We start from the raw sequence: 16,523 nt of genomic DNA, 5'->3' as shown, positions 1-16,523 counted from the left end.
CATTAGCCTGATTTCCAGGCTGAGCCCTAACTGGGCTAAGAAAAGCTCTATTTTAATTCCACCGAGGGTCTCGAAGGAAAACATTTCTGGTGTAGGATCTCAACAATAGCTCGTCATGCCGGCTACAGGGGGCTATTTTGTTCTGGTGTCATGTATTTTGAGCTGGCCCCCTTGACCCTGTTGTAGAGAAACAGTTCATCATTTTGGGAAACATGCTTAATCTTACCATAGATTGATACCACTGTATGCTAAATATGAAGCTACTATGAGCAGCTGGTTAGCTTAATTTAGCACGAAGATGGAGGACGGGGAAGTAAAACACCGAATTGTTGAATTTACACTTTGGGTTTTGTACGGATGAAACAAATGAGATGTTCATAGTGAGAGTGAGAGCGGCTGGTGGGCGGATGTTGTTGTTGGTGGACAGAGCTAGGGGTTTCCCTCTATTTCCAGTCGTTATGCTAAGCTAAGCTAACCAGCTGCTTGCAGTAGCGTCATATTTACTGTACAAGCACGACAATGGTATCAATCTTCTCATCTAACTATCGGCAAGTGACTATTGCCCAAAATGTCAAAATACTCCTTTAAGGGACTCTTTAAATAAGACTAAATTTACTACACTTCTACATTTTTACATAGGCCAGTCGCACACACACATAAATCAACCCAAACACACACACAAACACACCCCATACACCCTCTATCTGCACTGTCCCAGGATGATAACATATGAATGGAATATTGAACAATGTTACTGGGAGACTAGTTCATTTGCAATGCATGAAGCGCCTTTGCAAGACAAAATGTGTGTGTATGTGTGTGTGTGCAAACCGATACTCCAGGCTGGTGATGAATGTGCCTCTTTCTTGCTTCCGCTGGCCCAATATCTCATTGCTATGCCTAACCAGCATCTCCGAACGGGCTGAGAGAATGGACTCCTGTGTGAGAGCGCGTGCACGTTCGAGCGAGTGTGTGTGTGTGTGTGTGTGTGTGTGTGTGTGTGTGTGTGTGTGTGTGTGTGAATGCAGAGGAGATAGTAAACATTCATCAAACAGTCGAGACAACGCTTCCCTTGGTAAACGCTGGACATTACGCAGGTACTCCAGATAAACTCTCCCAAAAGGCTCAATCATTAATCTGAATCTAAACAGAGAGGCAACCCTGCACCTGAAGACAAAGAGCGGAATCAAAAGCGCAGTTTATCTGTGTAATTGAGTGACAGACCGGTGTGCTCAGCCTGAGTCGTAAAACTGGGTTTTTTTAAAAGGCATTTCTAAAAGACAAATGGATGTTGTTGGTTGGTGCTGCAGATGTGAGTGGTTTCAGCTTCACTTTCAATCATAAAGCTGAGATTGCACCAGAAGGTGGAACAGTGAAGAGGCTCCCCGCCGCTTTACCTGTCGCTTAACTGCTGCGCAAGTCATGAATGTCAATCCAGATCGAAATCCAGGGTGCAGCTGTGCGTCTTGGGGAGTCATGGGTAATAATTTATGACTCCATGATGCCTAATGTGATACAGTGATCATCTCACACAAGACCAATACGGTATCGTATGATCTTGGCAGAACTCAGACCTGCGTCTGGAGTTCTTCAGGGAAAAGAAAGCAGTTAAAGGCGTTTTTCTTCATGGAAACTTGTTAAGTTCTAATAAAAGCTCAGAATAATGGTCACTGCTAGCGGCAGTTGTTTCAACTAACAAACAAAAATGTAAAGTATGTGTGTTGTATTTACTGTAATTGTGACTTGACGCTGCTATTTGGCCTTGGCTCGATCTCACTTGTAAAAGAGGTTTTAATCCCAATCTGACTTCCTGCTTAAATAAAGGTCATCTCCTGACCTTTCTTCTACCATCATCATCATCATCATCAGGTCAAGATCTGATTTTGTCCAAAACTTTGATTTATGAGCAAATCAATGTAAATCTACCTGACATTCCCATCAGCCTCAGCTTTGTGTTTAGCATTAATTAGCAAAAATGACTATGCTAACATGCTAAGCCAAGATGGAGAACATGGTAAACATGCTAAACAGCTGTATGTTAGAACTGTTGTTCTGAGGTCGCAGATGTTAGCATGTAGCTCAAAGCTCTGCCTGCTAAAGTGAGATACCTCACTCACTTCTAGTAACCGAACAACTCTTGCTGTTACCTAATTCTTCCCTTTTTTTTTGTCAGATTTTTTCCAACCACAAAATACCAGATGACTTGACAGACGGAGGGTTTAACACTCTCTCACAGAGAAATCAAAGAACCCTCAAACTTGAGCAGATGAAGAGTGATTAATTAAAATGTTCTGAGCTACAGAGAGAGTAAAGGAAGAAGCGAACGCCTCTCTCCTCCCATCCACGCTGCCTGAATGCCGCCATGAGGTGGCCATCCCTCCTTTCACATCCTCCTGATTATTCTGAGCCGCCATGCTTGAGTTAAGTCCAAATGCCACTTCTTTTCAAAAGATCCTTTAAGCCGAAATTTCCGAGACGCTATAACGAGTGTCCAGAAGGGCTGTAAAAAATGAAGTTTGTGCCGACTAATACGCCGCTATTTTCTCCTCCTCGCCACAGTTATGAATTATGTATCGGCCCCAAATAAATAGCGTCCCTGTTGGTGTCACCTCTTATTGAGGAAGTCTGGTCCACAGACCAGAGAGAGAGCGCAGGGCGATGAGCGAGACGAGGAAGGAAAACGGGAATTGAGTATCAAGCAGACACACACACACACACACACACACACACACACACACACGCACCGGCCTAAACTCAGACACACACATGCACACTTTCTTTCAGTCTAGTGGTTGATTTATTGATTTTGATGAAGGCAACTAGACTAGTCTGACCTAGCCGGCCTCCTTCTCTATTGGTGTCATTTCAGCAGGCAATTACTGAGGGACGGCTGAATCTTCCTCTCTCTAACACACACACGTACACACTCACTCACACACGCACAAAACGATGATTGATGACATATTACACAGGCCTGGTTATTTCACACATCTCCACATTTAAGTTATTGCTGCCATTTTACAGTGTAGATTGTTACTTTTAAAGTTAAACCACTTCTAAGGTGGACGTCTGCTAGTTGGAGCTGCGGTATAAACTCTTCACAAAGCTCCACTTTTGGCTAATTTGCCTCGCGTGCAGATGTGTTGAACAGGCGATTTTTGGGATATCGAGTTCAGAAAAGGTCAATAAAGGCTTTATAAATGCAGGATCAGGAGGTGAGCGCGAAAAAAAATTGTTCCAGACATATTTTTCATCCTTTTCCTACAGACAGGTTTCAAGTCTCTGTGGCACTCAGCAGGTAATTAAAAAAACCTTCCTTTTCTTTTCAGTTGACGTCATAGCCTCCACTTTTGCCTAATTTTCCTTCCTCCCACACCTGTATAAGTGGGTGGATTTTATCCTTAACTGCCAGCATAGAGACGAGCACAGTGTACGTCATCACATCAACAGCAGTCAGTGAAAGGTATGAATGTGAGGCCAGGATGTGAGCAGCATTTCCTCTGTTCGAGCCCCTTAGAAACCGAACACTTCACGTTCTACCATCGTTTCAGATAAATAAGTCGCCACCTGCTTCTTACAATATCCATTAGCATTACTAAAGAAGTGAAGCAGAATAATCAGTGAAGGTGTTACATCACATCCTCACCATTAAAAAGCCTTAATTTCTCACATCAGGAATGAAAATGTTGGGATCAGCTTCTTTGAATCACGAGCTGAACAATCAGTTTTCAGCGTCTACTCGGGATTTATTCCACTAACTTTGTACTTTTGGAAGTGTAGCAATGAATGAACGTGAGTTCACGCGCAGGTGCAATGAACACAATCAAGTGAAGCCATTAAACTGAGATTTGGTTGCTTTCTTTAAATTAAACATTCAGCAACAATTTAAACCAAATCTTCAAACGTCTCGAGCTGAAGCTTTGAAAAGTTCAAACCCTCGTTGGTACTTTTCTCGCTCCCTTCATGTTTAGACTGAACTTCTCGAAATGTTCAAACCAAACAGAATATTTTATTGAACATGTGATATATTATGTATCAGAGACTCAAACAACATACGTTCTGCGGCTATATGCAAAATTCAAATCAAACACATCACAGTTTGTTGGGCTGTCACTCCTCTCTCACACACTCTCGCCGCCTGCATTTTTAATCTCCTTATAAACCAATTTAGGAGCCGCAGCTCAAGTAGACCTCAGCTGCGAACCCTGACGTAGTTCATGTCAGAATGCTTTGATACAATAATGTCACATGAGATCAAACTAAGACAATATTGGAGGAGGGAACAGAGTTCACTGTATCTTCATTCTGGCCCAGCAACAGCAGCTATCGATTTTTGTGTTGAGAGGCATCGTTGCCCGGCCCATCCAGGCGTGAAAACGGGGGCTCTTAGAGGAGAATAAACAGTGATAATCCACATTTAAGCAGCTTAATGTGAGGTGCTATACTCCTGGTGATTAATGTGTCTAGAAGGGCTCATCTCCGCATGTTGGGTCTCATTCATCAAACCGTAAAATAACACACTTATACGGGAAGCATTTTTACGCATTTGTCTGAAAAGCAATTTAAATGGGTACGGCAAAAAGAGCAGCATTTAAGCCTCCGGGCGCTATCTCTGAAAGGCAATTTTTGGTTTATTAAAAATGTTTTGTCCTTGCCATTTTAAAATCTTCCAATCTTTTAGTGACCAGGAGGACCAAGCGGTGGACTCTGATGAAACCTTTATCCACAGATCTGATGACTTCGCCGCAAACTACCACAAGGCATTCAGTAGTTTCAGTCTCAAGTTGCAGAAGCTGAATTTTAATTAACGCTTTGAGGACCAGAGGTTCGTCTGGCATCTTTCAAATGTGTGTGTTTTATTTATGAAACATGTCCTTGTGTCTTCATGCATGAATCTTTTAACGTCCTGTGATGAGTGAAATGTTTTGTCAGTTAGGAAACATGTTTCTCTCCTAAAACAGAAAGAGCACCTGGCTTACTGTAAGACCATATTAAGGGCTTTTTTCTGGCTTTATGCCCCCATTTTCTCTGTCTCGGTTGGATAAATAGTAGTTAGACATACAGTATACCCTGTGCTGTAGGTTCCCCTCAGTAGTTTGGAGAGCAGCTTCACACCAGGACCCTCCTGGGGTCTTTAGATAATTTGAAACTTACACATGGTTGGTGTTTTCTCCGCTGATTCCAGTATTTCTGAGTCGAAGGACTTAAATTTGACTAATGTAAGGCCAACAAAAATCAAACACATAAAGGATTCAGGATTTGTCCAGCAGAAGAATTCCTGGCAGCGAGGGGGGAAGACAACGAAGCATGGGAAATAAGATGTGCAGAAAATATAATGGAACACTTAACAGAATAAATAAATGATGGAAAAACTAAATAATGTATAATTTTAGAGACTTGTGACAACTGTGGGGTTGGAGTGTGTTTCTCTCATGTATCCTGTTGATAACGAAGGCTGACAGGAGAGACGCAAACAGAAGAAGACGAAGACACATTTTAGATTCAGGAGACTGTTTGATGCTGAAAGAGTTAAAGTAAAGAGTAACTTAACACTGAACACTGTGTTTTTCTGCCCTCTCTGGTTTGAAGTATCACCTCTGAGCACCTTCAGCATCAGTGATGGTTGTGCTCAGTAATGTGCTTTGTTGCACCTGTAACCACGCCCAACAGTGATGTCACCGGGTGCTGGAGCAACACCTGTGCGTCACAGCAGCAAGGTGAGAAGTTAAACCACCGGAGGTCAGCAAGTTACTTTAACGGGTGAAAAAGCGAGATGAGAAGTCGGCAGAGTGAAATCAATGATGTTCTTTTATCTCTCAGTGTAATTAATGACTGCCCTAAAGGACAATGTCTGATTTTACAAGAGTTATTATTCACTGAAACTTTCAAAATATCTCATGTTTGCCCAAATTTCCCTCAGCAAATAACATCTACCCTCCAAACTCCAACACTCAGACTGTCCACCAAAAAATGGGCATATGAGCATATTAATCTCAGCAGCCAGTAAGCAGAAATAATCTATAATAACAGACTTCATATAATGACTAATACACGAGGTCAGAGGTCAACAGCAGGAGTGCTGAACTAACAGCAGGCAGCTCTCAGGTGAGGATTTTGAACAATGTGAATGAAACTGCTGCCAAACAGGACGATGTTTGTCATTTAACCATCACCGATTAAAGCTTAACATATTTTTTAACATGTAGTTTCAGCTGAGGTGGGCAGAATGAAGGCAGACAGCGTGGATGACAAAGGACAGAGGACTTCCTCATGTTCCAGTCTGTGGCTCTGTAACTAACACTAATCATAAGCACATGTTATTGATAGCGCGCCCTTTGCAGTGTCACATAATCATACTTCTCTCAAATGGAGATGAAAAAGTTGGAAAGAAACATCTGAACTACGTAGCTACGAGACAAAAGCAGCGCGATCGATCCGAGCGCGACGCCTGAGAACGAGTGTGGACAATGATGCAGTACCTCTGCGGGTTGGGCTCGTTGTGTTTGTCTCTCTCGTGTTTAATCATTCTGTAGCGGCCGATGCGAACGTCTGGCCTGGACACCTTCATCCCGTTCAGAGTGATTCTGCAACACACAAAGATACAATATCTGTTAGAGAGAGAGAGAGAGAGAGAGAGAGAGAGAGAGGAGGAAACAAACAAAGGCAGAGACGGGGAAGAAAAGACGCAGAATAAGAGAATAAATAACAAGGTGACAAGGAAGACAAGAGAGGGAGAGCACCTGAGGTTTCACGAAGAAGTGAAGTGGAGCCGAAACTAATTATTATTTTCATTATCTTTTAATCTGTTTTTGTCATCCACTGATTATTCATTTAGTGTATAAAATGTCACAAAACAGAGGAAAATTACCATCACTTGTTCCCATAACCCAAGCTGATAGACACGTATTTTCATTATCAATTAATCTGGAAATGACTTCTTTCCATTGATTGATAAAGCGTTTGGTCTACAAAGTGTGCCTGTTATAAATGTCTAAAGCCTGAGGTGACGTCAAAAACCCCAAAATGATCAGCTTATTGTCACATGTTACTGAAAAAACTAGGAAATCTTCACATGAGAAGCTACAACCAAATATTTTGTTTTTTATCCTTGAACTTAAATGATTAAACAATCAGCAAAAATTACGTTTTTGTCAGTCAGTTAATGGACTAACCATTTCTCCACAGAAAAGCATCACTGGAATACAAATAAGTGAGTATAAATGAATAAATCTTCTCTGTTTCCTTGCTGATCCATCCATTATATTATCCATTATTTCCAATGCAGAGAGCAGCTGCACTATTTCCATGCAGGAGACATGCTGGTGAACATTAGGCTGATTTTAACAGTCAAAAACGCTGACTTCCAGTATGGACAAGAGGAATGATTAAAGCGGTCGATAACTCCTTCAGTGGGAATATAAATATTGCATTTAGACATATTAAAGTAAGATAAATCCAAACCTATAACTAAGGTGGAAGAATTTGTGGTGGTACATCTGAAATCTCGACCTATTAACACCAAAATATTCTTCTCTGGCTCGTGGCATTCAAGCACTCACCGCATTTCTTCACTCAGGGCTCTCGGGGCGGATCATAATCCCCCTAAACGCAGCACAATGCAAACTGTGTAGCACACGAACAAATGAACAAACAAACAGGGACCCCCTCGGCTCTCGCTGAACAACCTCAGCTCAAGCCGGAGATGTTTATGGCACCCGGAGAAACAAATTGAGGAGCTGTGAACTTTGCGGACACCAGCTGGGGAAAAGGCTGGGATTTAGAGTCTAAACAAAGCGTGAGATCAGAACTTTGAGACAGAGCGGTAACGTTGTATTACCACAGTGATGCAATACAAGGGCAAACCTGCAGAGAGATTCGCATCTAATGCAACAACAAACGGAGTGGCGGCAACACAAACAACAGATTTGTTCCACGTAAAGCCCGATTTAAACCCAGAGGTTGACAGAGGCATTGATATTCATACCTGCAATGATAGAAAGGATTGTATAAGTGTGTCCTGAATGAGCAATTTTTATTTGTCGCAACGCTCTGATTCGTGCAGTCTCGCTGTCTTAAAAGGCATCCATGCTTGATATTGCTCCTCCACAGCTGCTCGTCTCCTCTACACTTCCAGTGCTTCCTCTTGTCTCTTAAATCACCACTTTCTCCTTCTTCCCCCAAACTTCCTTTCTCTGTCTTATTTCTCTCCTCCTCGTCTCTGTTTTTCCACCCGTTCTCGCTCTTCAATATGCTGAATATGCTAGGCTAAGGCACATATTTAACGTACAGATGTGAGAATGGTAACAGTCTTCTCTTCTAGCTCTTGTTAAGAAAGCAAATTTAATTTTTATTTTCCAAACTGTCAAACTATTCCTCCGAAGAGGTGATATAACCTCTGAACTTCCGACGGAGCCACCTGTGCTGGTTCCCTCTGCCTCCAGTAATTATGCTAAGCTAGGCTGTGTTGGTATATTGGTGGAATTCTTCCATTGCACCTCCTTTCTTCTTCTCCTCTCTCTCTTTTCATATCCCCTTCCTCATGTTCTTTTCACCTCACCTCCCCTTGACGCTTTTCTCTTCACGGCTTGCTTCTTTTCACCTTCTTCCCACCCTCTCCTCCTCCTCCTCTCCTCTCTTTATCTCTCAGCTCGTCTCTCCTTTTCCCTCAGTTCTCCCCTCCTCTCTTTTTTCCCTCCCCTCCCCTTCACCTCCCATTTTTCTCCTCTCCTCTCCTTTACAAGACCAGCGAAATGTAAATAACCCAGAATGTAGCCCTGTGCCATCAAAAGCACATCAACCATAAGAGGCACAACCCAAACTCCATCCAAACAACCCTCCAGTAAATAAATTCATTGGAAAACAAAACAACACAGCTTTGTCTCATTTTTTTTTGTCTCTCTCAAGTCTCAGTGACTTTGCTGACTTGGCACACATGCATAGATGATTGCCTTTGTCAGCGCGTGTGTGTGTGTGCGTGCACATATGAGCATGCATGCATGCATTTGCATAATTTAGAGATTTATTATGGTGCAAATAATGTGAAAGTGCGAGGGTGAGCAAGACCGTCCTCTTCTTCTCTTCCACAGATTTTTCAGTGCAGCGAGCTTAGTTATACATTATGCACGGTTATGCATCTTTAAAATAATCTCCTTTGTGCCCGCTGCCCTGCAGAGTCCGTGAGGCTTGAGCTAGGAATGAGAATCTCTGCTTCTTCATATGGTTCAGTATGAATCTTCATGCATTATCTATAGAATTTCAGATTCAATTCCTGATTTCAGAGCAGATAAAAATGTGTTTGTTTTGTTGTTTTGGGCTGTGTTTTGATGAGACTTGGTGGTAGCAGATTCATTATTTAAGTAAAAGTACCAATACCGCAATGTAAAAATACTCTGTTGGATGTAAAAGTCTTTTATTTAAAATCCTTCTTGGGGAGTATTAATATTAATATTGATATAAATAGTGGCACATCATTGCATAGACAGCATCTCACTGTTGTAGCTGGCCGAAGTGGAGCTACTTTTATATGTAGTTTTATTCCAGTGGTTTCCAGCCGAGGGGTCACTCCCCTCCAATGCATCACAAGATAAATCTGCAGGGTTGTGAGACGATTAATGGGAAAGAAGAAAAGCAAAGATTTACTACAGAAATTTGGATTCATTTTTCACACTGTTCTTTAATCTCTGCACGTTTGTGAAATGTTGAATAGTTTCACCTATTTGGGCCTCAGTTATTGAAATGTAACCATGTGAGAGGTTTACAGGGGAAATGTCTCTTCTGTGGAAAAGCTAATGACTCACAGACATGGACACACCTTTTTGTAAGGGGTTACAAGCCAAAAGGTCGCTAACATTGTATTGGATTTCATAATATTATCATATATGTATGCTCTTATGTAATCATTTAATCTGTAAAGTTATAATATCTGTAAGATGCAGTGGAGTAAAAAGTAGTCTCACATAGCTACACCCACTTCGTTTTAGCTCTTTATTGTTATGGTTCAGTCTCCTCAGCCTTGTTTGGAGCAGCAGTAAACAGCTTTTTTCCAGATAAACTTTTCAAATTAAGCCTTTTTGATAAACTGGCTGCACACCATCTGTCCAGCACCAAGCGGGCAGATAGACAAAGTTAGCAACTAACCGGTGGATGATGATGTCGCTCTGTATCGCCAAGACGTGTAAATAACCAGCTGTTGCTAACACGGTCAATTTACAGCTTGTCGTGCTGCCCCCAAGTGGCCAAGACGAATAAATGCGTGCAGGCTGAAACCATTAAATCCAACACGTTTAAAAACAAACAAGAGTGGAAAGAAGCGGCAGAAGTCTTGCACATGAGATTTACTTCAGCTTTAAGGAAAGTCACAGCAGAAATGGGTATGAGGGTGACTCAGACTTCTAATACAAGCGTGCAGATGAAAGAATACACCACATTAACAATCTGTTTGTCTAATGAAATCATCTGAAGCCTGCATGCCCACTTTTTAGTCAGAGGTGACGGTCAACTGGACTGTAACGCTTCAAGCAATCAAGCAAATAATCCTGAGAGAAAGTGGAGGCACTTCACTGGCGTCCCAAACACGAGTTGATCAGGGTGTGTTTGCCAGTGTAAAAGATTATCAGAGCTTCCTTGAAATCTGTGTCTTTCGCTGCGTCCTTGTGTCACCGTTAACGTCCCTGTCTGCATTAAAAAAAAAAAAAAAAAATCCTCTTTGAGAGTCTCACAAAACACTCTGAGGGTGGGCTGGCTCCCCATCTCATCATCTGTCAATATGAATCTATGCATGATGATTAAACGCTGGTCCAAGATTCTTAACGCACCCACACACACACACACACACACACACACACACACACACACACACGAGGCAAAGCTCTTACTATTCCACACGTATGCACGCTCCAACACTGTGATAAATGAAGCTCTGGGCTGTTCAGTCTAATAGGGTTTGCTGGGTTTCAGAGGGACATTATGTGCAAAAAATGTCCAAAAGAAACATCCACTTCAGCTGTGACCTTGTCGGCTTGTGTGTTTTCGTGAGCGTGCTTTTTGTGTATGCATATGTGTGTCGGTTGTAATGAACTGTGCGCTCACTAATCAGCTGGCTTCTCTTCATTCTCGTCGACAGAATGGCGTCCTTGAACCAAAACAAAACGTCAGCTGGAGTGCCGACACACAAACACTCCAGCAGCACATCAGTGCGGTCATTATTTTTCACTACTCTGACAGGCGGTAGGCAGTAACATGGCGTGACAGCGTAGTGTGAATATTATGTAAGGGAAAGGACTGTGAGGATATAGTGGAGCTGCAGCATGGAAAGCTTCAGCGCTCCCAGTGTGATGTATATAATCCGGAGCAGACACATTCGACAGACCCCTCCACTGAAACACAGCAGGTGGGTGGCTGCTGTAAAATTCCCCACTGTGTGGGACCTTTAAGCATTTTCTGACTTTTTTTTTGGCGAGTCAAGTAAAAGCGATTGGGAACAGCAGGGTAACAAAAGTGGAGACAGAAGAAGACCACTCCGTCTTCAGAGACGGGGTCAGGATTAGATGTTGGTGCCTTAGCAAGATGAAAGCGAGCGCTTCTGATTTTTGGCCAAGTCAAATCATGAATGCAGACCGAATATTTCACACTGCTGCTGTTTGACAAAACATTCAGCTGCCGAAGCACAGGGTGGCTTTTATTGTGAAGTTACTGGAAATGCAATGGGCTGAACTCTTAGAGCTTCACACAAGGCAATTTTATCCTGATTGAGCTGTTCCTCTGGTCAGCAGTGGAGCAAAAGGCTCCATACAAACGCAGAAACAGCTGGAGTGAATCCATTAAACATTATAGTCTACTTAACTAACAGAGGCACAAAGTCCAGAGTCCAAGTCTTTATCCAGACCTCTTTAAAATGTTCCTCAAATCTTATTAAACTTTCCACCAGAGTCACTGCTATCGTTCCTCCAAGCATACTGAGGAAGTCATTTCATGCAGCCACTGTTTAAAAGCAGACGCAAAAGCTCATTTCCAGTTCTTCAAGATAATAAGCGAGCATAATGTGACCTTTTCAGACGCAAGAGTCTTCGGTACGTTTAAAAGACAGCATCTCCAGAGCAGCCGAAAAGACCCGCCTCTTTGCAGGTGAAAAATATCCTCCCAACCTGAACAAGACACGGAGAAGTTAAAAAGAGGTGAGTTATGCCATACTTCAGGCCCTGCCATACTTTACATCAATCACAGCGACACGATACAGATGAGTAAAATGGTCTGGAGTATCGCAAACAATAAATCACTTTGGAATGAATGAGCCGAGCTCTAATATTTACTGAACAAGACCGCATCCTCTTCAGGGAAGCTTCTTAAGCCCATTCAGGCCTCATCTAAGGTAGAAAATTAAAAGTCTGGACTTATTTACATCATTGTCTCTGGTGTTTCCACAGTCTACCAACCTTTGTTAAGATGGAGACAGCCATTCGGTGTCTGACAGGAAGATATATTTAGGAAGTAAGAACTAGAAAACTGGTTCACATGAAGCAAAAATGCAATAAAAACTTTTCAGAAAGTAGAAAAAATAGAAATCCAACCACAAAAGACAACAAATTCAAGACACATTTATCTGAGTTTACGTATTTTGTCCTGTTCCTGGATAATTAACACAATTACCTGTGACATTTTCACATCCGTTGAGTAAATGTTAATCTTTTTCTAATTACTCCGAAAGTGGCGAAGGAGTTCTCCAAATGTCACATTCGCACTGTCGTCTGGTCAGACCGCAGATTGTTCACCTTGTGAGGCAGCTGGATTTGAAGATCGCACAGGATCGAACGTCAAGAAACCACGCTCGTTCGGACCAATCAGCGTCCGAGGAGGAACCGGTGGCAGCTACACGTGGGCGTGATTTAGGTGCGACAACAGCTCGACTGTTCGTTCACGTGACCTTTTCCCAACAGTTTCCGCGGACGGCCACAGATGGTTCTGTCTGACAAACCATCTGCTGCAACAGGTTAACAGATTAAGAGACAGACATTTCAAGACCTCTGTGCGAGAAATGTCTGGTAGCTCAGTGGAGAAACTCCTGCGGCTCTTTGCCAAACGTTTTGTAGTGCTGCTGCACTAATGCTGGTTTGTCGCTGAGCTTTAGACCGAAGCAAGAGGTCGCTCAAGAATACACTGAGCCTGTAGACCGAGCAGTTCCAGGATGTCCTCCATCAAACTACAGAAATCAATGAAGCTGATGCGGAAAAACATCAAATATATTATCACTGTACTGTTTTCAATTGTCAGAAAGGACATCACGTTCTTGCTTACACAGTGTCCCAACTTCTTCTGAATCAGAGCTGTACATGAGTGCTCAACAGGAAACAGCACGGCACGTAACGCTCGTGTTAGTGTATTTCATTTAGTCTCACTGATATCATACTGCTCGCTCTCCTAACACCGTATCACAGCTGTTACATTAACCTGCTAATGCAAACCGAACATTTCACACAGCAGCCGCTTCACCTCAGAAACATCCAACAGGTGAAACACGAGGTGGCTTTTATTGAATTTTTCTTTTATTTGTCACAACCGAAATCTTAAAACTTTATACACGGCAGTTTTACTCTGACTGAGCTGCTGCTCGGGGCACTCGTGGAATAAAAAGCTCCATATAAATGCGGCTACAGTTGGACTCCTGGAGTGAATCCATTAAACGTTGCAGTCTATTTAACTAACAGAGGCACCTTGTCCATTTGAAAAGCTCCTAAGTTGGTGAAGTTGAGTGGACTGTCCAGCTTTTCTCTCTCCTTAGAAAAATATCTGCCTGCTAATATGATCTACCATGGAAAAGTTGTAGCCCGAGGCAGAGGAGGACTGTGTGTGTGTGTGTGTGTGTGTGTGTGTGTGTGTGTGTGTGTGTGTGTGTGTGTGTGTGTGTGTGTGTGTGTGTGTGTGTGTGCGCATTACAGAACATCATTATATCAGTTTGGACAATGGTCTTCACACACACACACACACACACCCTCCACACTCACAGACCGTGGACCTATTTGATTGGATTAATCAGGAATTTCTCCAGCTCTCCTCTTCTATTCCCACCAGTGGAGTTAATTGCATTAGAGCAATGGAGTGGAGGAGAACTGGGAGCTAAGTGTGATGTCCTGCCTCACTTCCCCTCTGCCTGCAGAAATGAGATGGCAGAGGAAGAGGAGTAGGGGGAGTGGGTGGTGATGACGGTGGAGCGAGGAGGGCTGGGAGGTGCACAGCAGAGAGAAAGTAATAGAAAAGTAAAGGTGTGTGGGTGCGAACGAGAAACGATTTTCATCCCAGCGGGAGCTCATCCGGGCGCTGCTGCACGAGGGAAAAAACTTTCCAACGGCCTTTTGTCTTTTTCACACACAAACTGAAAGATGTCAAAAAATGTTTAATGACACTGTTTACCAATGAAATGAGTGAAACAAAACAATCTTTTTCCTTTTTCTGAGGCACGAGCTGGGATGTAAGACCAACTGTGACCTCCGAATCGATAAAGAAAACTCAATGTAATAACAGAAACGTACGGATCCCTGAAGGGCAAAGTGTCAAAAGGAAAAGCCTGTTTTTAGCAAAGGTAAAGTTTAAGTGAAGGTGGACAATTTTAATACATAATTTGTTTAATTTTCATGTTGAATTTTACATTTTCAAGCCAGTTTAAAGTTGTGGGGATTATGATTTTACACACTAACACTGTGATCACCTTTAAAAAGCAGATCAAAACTCACCTGTTTAGAGTTGCCATTGTTGAGTTTTCCTTCATCTACATGGATGCTGTTTTCACTCTACTTCAGCCTGTATTTTAGGCTATTTTTTAAATTGTGAAGCTCTTTGTGATGCCTATTCTTGAAAGAGGCTATTTAAATAAATAAACATACTTTCTTTCAATCTGAAGGCCTCAAATCTATTTCCTGCTGCTGCTCGTGGGTCCTTGTCCTTCTCTATTATTTATGTTTACTAATTTGTTTTTTCCCTTCCTTAAAAAGCCTAAATCCTTCAAATAATCCCAGTGCATCACTTTAATTCCTCTTCCTGACATTGTAAGATGTGCGCCAGGATACAAAGCCTGGCCAGTTTTTGGCCAAATAAAAAGGTGAGAAAGATGAGTTTTGGTCAGTTTCTGCTCCACTGCTTCCTTGCATGTGGATTTCCTGCACCAGCAGCTGCTGACTGTGGCTCCTCTGCTGGACCATACCTACCGCTCGATGCTTCATTTCTCTCCCTCTCCCTCCTGCTCTTCCTCCCCCCTCCGATCCACTCCCTGCACTTGCTTCTTATTTTCTCTCTGAGCATCTTCCTCTTCTCCCGTCATTCCCCCTCACCCTGTTTCTATTTGTGCATCCCTCATTATTGTGCCGTCTGATCGGCGAAGTCCCACATTACTGTAATCACATTACATTTTCCTATAATGCAGTAATGTAATGTGCCGCAGTGCTTTCAATGAGGAGGAAACAGCTTCCTTCAACTCTGACACTGTATTCATTCAGCATCTGAAGTCGGGGTCAGAGACGGTGACCCTGAACAATAAACATTAATAATAAAATAAAGTTCAACACCGCGATCCGTCCAGTGCGGCCGTGGAGAGGCTCTTCAGCTTGTCTGGTGGTGAGGAGGAACAGGTCGTCATGAGGTGTAACCGCACCTTAAATATGCTGCAGCGGTCTTCCGTAAAGCCGTGGTTTGGATGGCCGACTCAAATGAGTTCGACTGTGTGTGTAAATACAGCTCATCATTCATTCATTCATCTTCTATACCAACTATCCCTTGCTGGAGCCTATCCCAGCTGTCAAGAGGCGAGAGGCGGGGTACAACCTGAACCGGTCACCAGTCGATTGCAGGGCAACATATAGAGAAAGACAACCATTCACGCTCACACTCACACCTAAGGACAATTTTAGAGTCAGACCCGGGGATTGAACCGGCAACCTGCTGCGCCACCGTGCTGCCCTAAACGCAGCTCATTTAAACTTAATTTTGTCAGCATCTATTGGTGTTAGGAAGGCCAGTCTCTTATAATATTTCATCTGCTGATATATTATTTTGAGGCAATTAACATTTGTGCTAGGCGATGTTAAGAAGGTCAAGCTGTTTTTATTGTCTCACATATTGATAAAGTTTCTATCGAGGCGCTTGTAACTGCTGGTGCTGCCTTGATTCTCCTGTGGGTGCAGCTGAGCCTCCACACTGTCCTGTGAAGCGCTCTTTGGCCTGATCTAATAAAGTACTGCAGTAGTACTTTATTAAGGAGCAATAAAAGAGAGGGCTTGTGTATGCCCTCAATAGGACAGGGATTTGTCCTTATAGCGGGCTTATGTTAGGTTTAATGTTATATTGTTAACCATCAGTTATTTTATTATTTAGACTACGCATCTCAGTGATGTAATGAGTAAGTTCTTATCCCTCAGTAACACATGAATAATGTACTCTGTATTTTACACACTGTTTATAACAAAGATGCAGGCAAACAGTGTCGTGTGACCTCAGGCATCTGCTGGGTTCATAAACTGGAAGCATGTTGGATAGACGTT

At 42.6% G+C, this 16,523-nt stretch overlaps 1 protein-coding gene across 2 annotated transcripts in view; it reads right to left on the bottom strand.

Annotated features, from left to right (window-relative positions):
- Positions 1–16,523, bottom strand: part of b4galt2 (UDP-Gal:betaGlcNAc beta 1,4- galactosyltransferase, polypeptide 2) — a 164,180-nt gene that overhangs the window by 6,503 nt on the left and 141,154 nt on the right. For both annotated transcript variants that reach the window (XM_076746038.1, XM_076746039.1), the window contains exon 7: positions 6,480–6,584. In XM_076746038.1, coding sequence (XP_076602153.1) covers positions 6,480–6,584 — 105 coding nt within the window. The remainder of the gene's footprint in view (positions 1–6,479; positions 6,585–16,523) is intronic.

Source organism: Chaetodon auriga, chromosome 12, assembly GCF_051107435.1.
Source record: "Chaetodon auriga isolate fChaAug3 chromosome 12, fChaAug3.hap1, whole genome shotgun sequence".
Taxonomy (NCBI): Eukaryota; Metazoa; Chordata; class Actinopteri; order Chaetodontiformes; family Chaetodontidae; genus Chaetodon; species Chaetodon auriga.
This window is presented reverse-complemented; position numbering and strand designations above follow the sequence as displayed.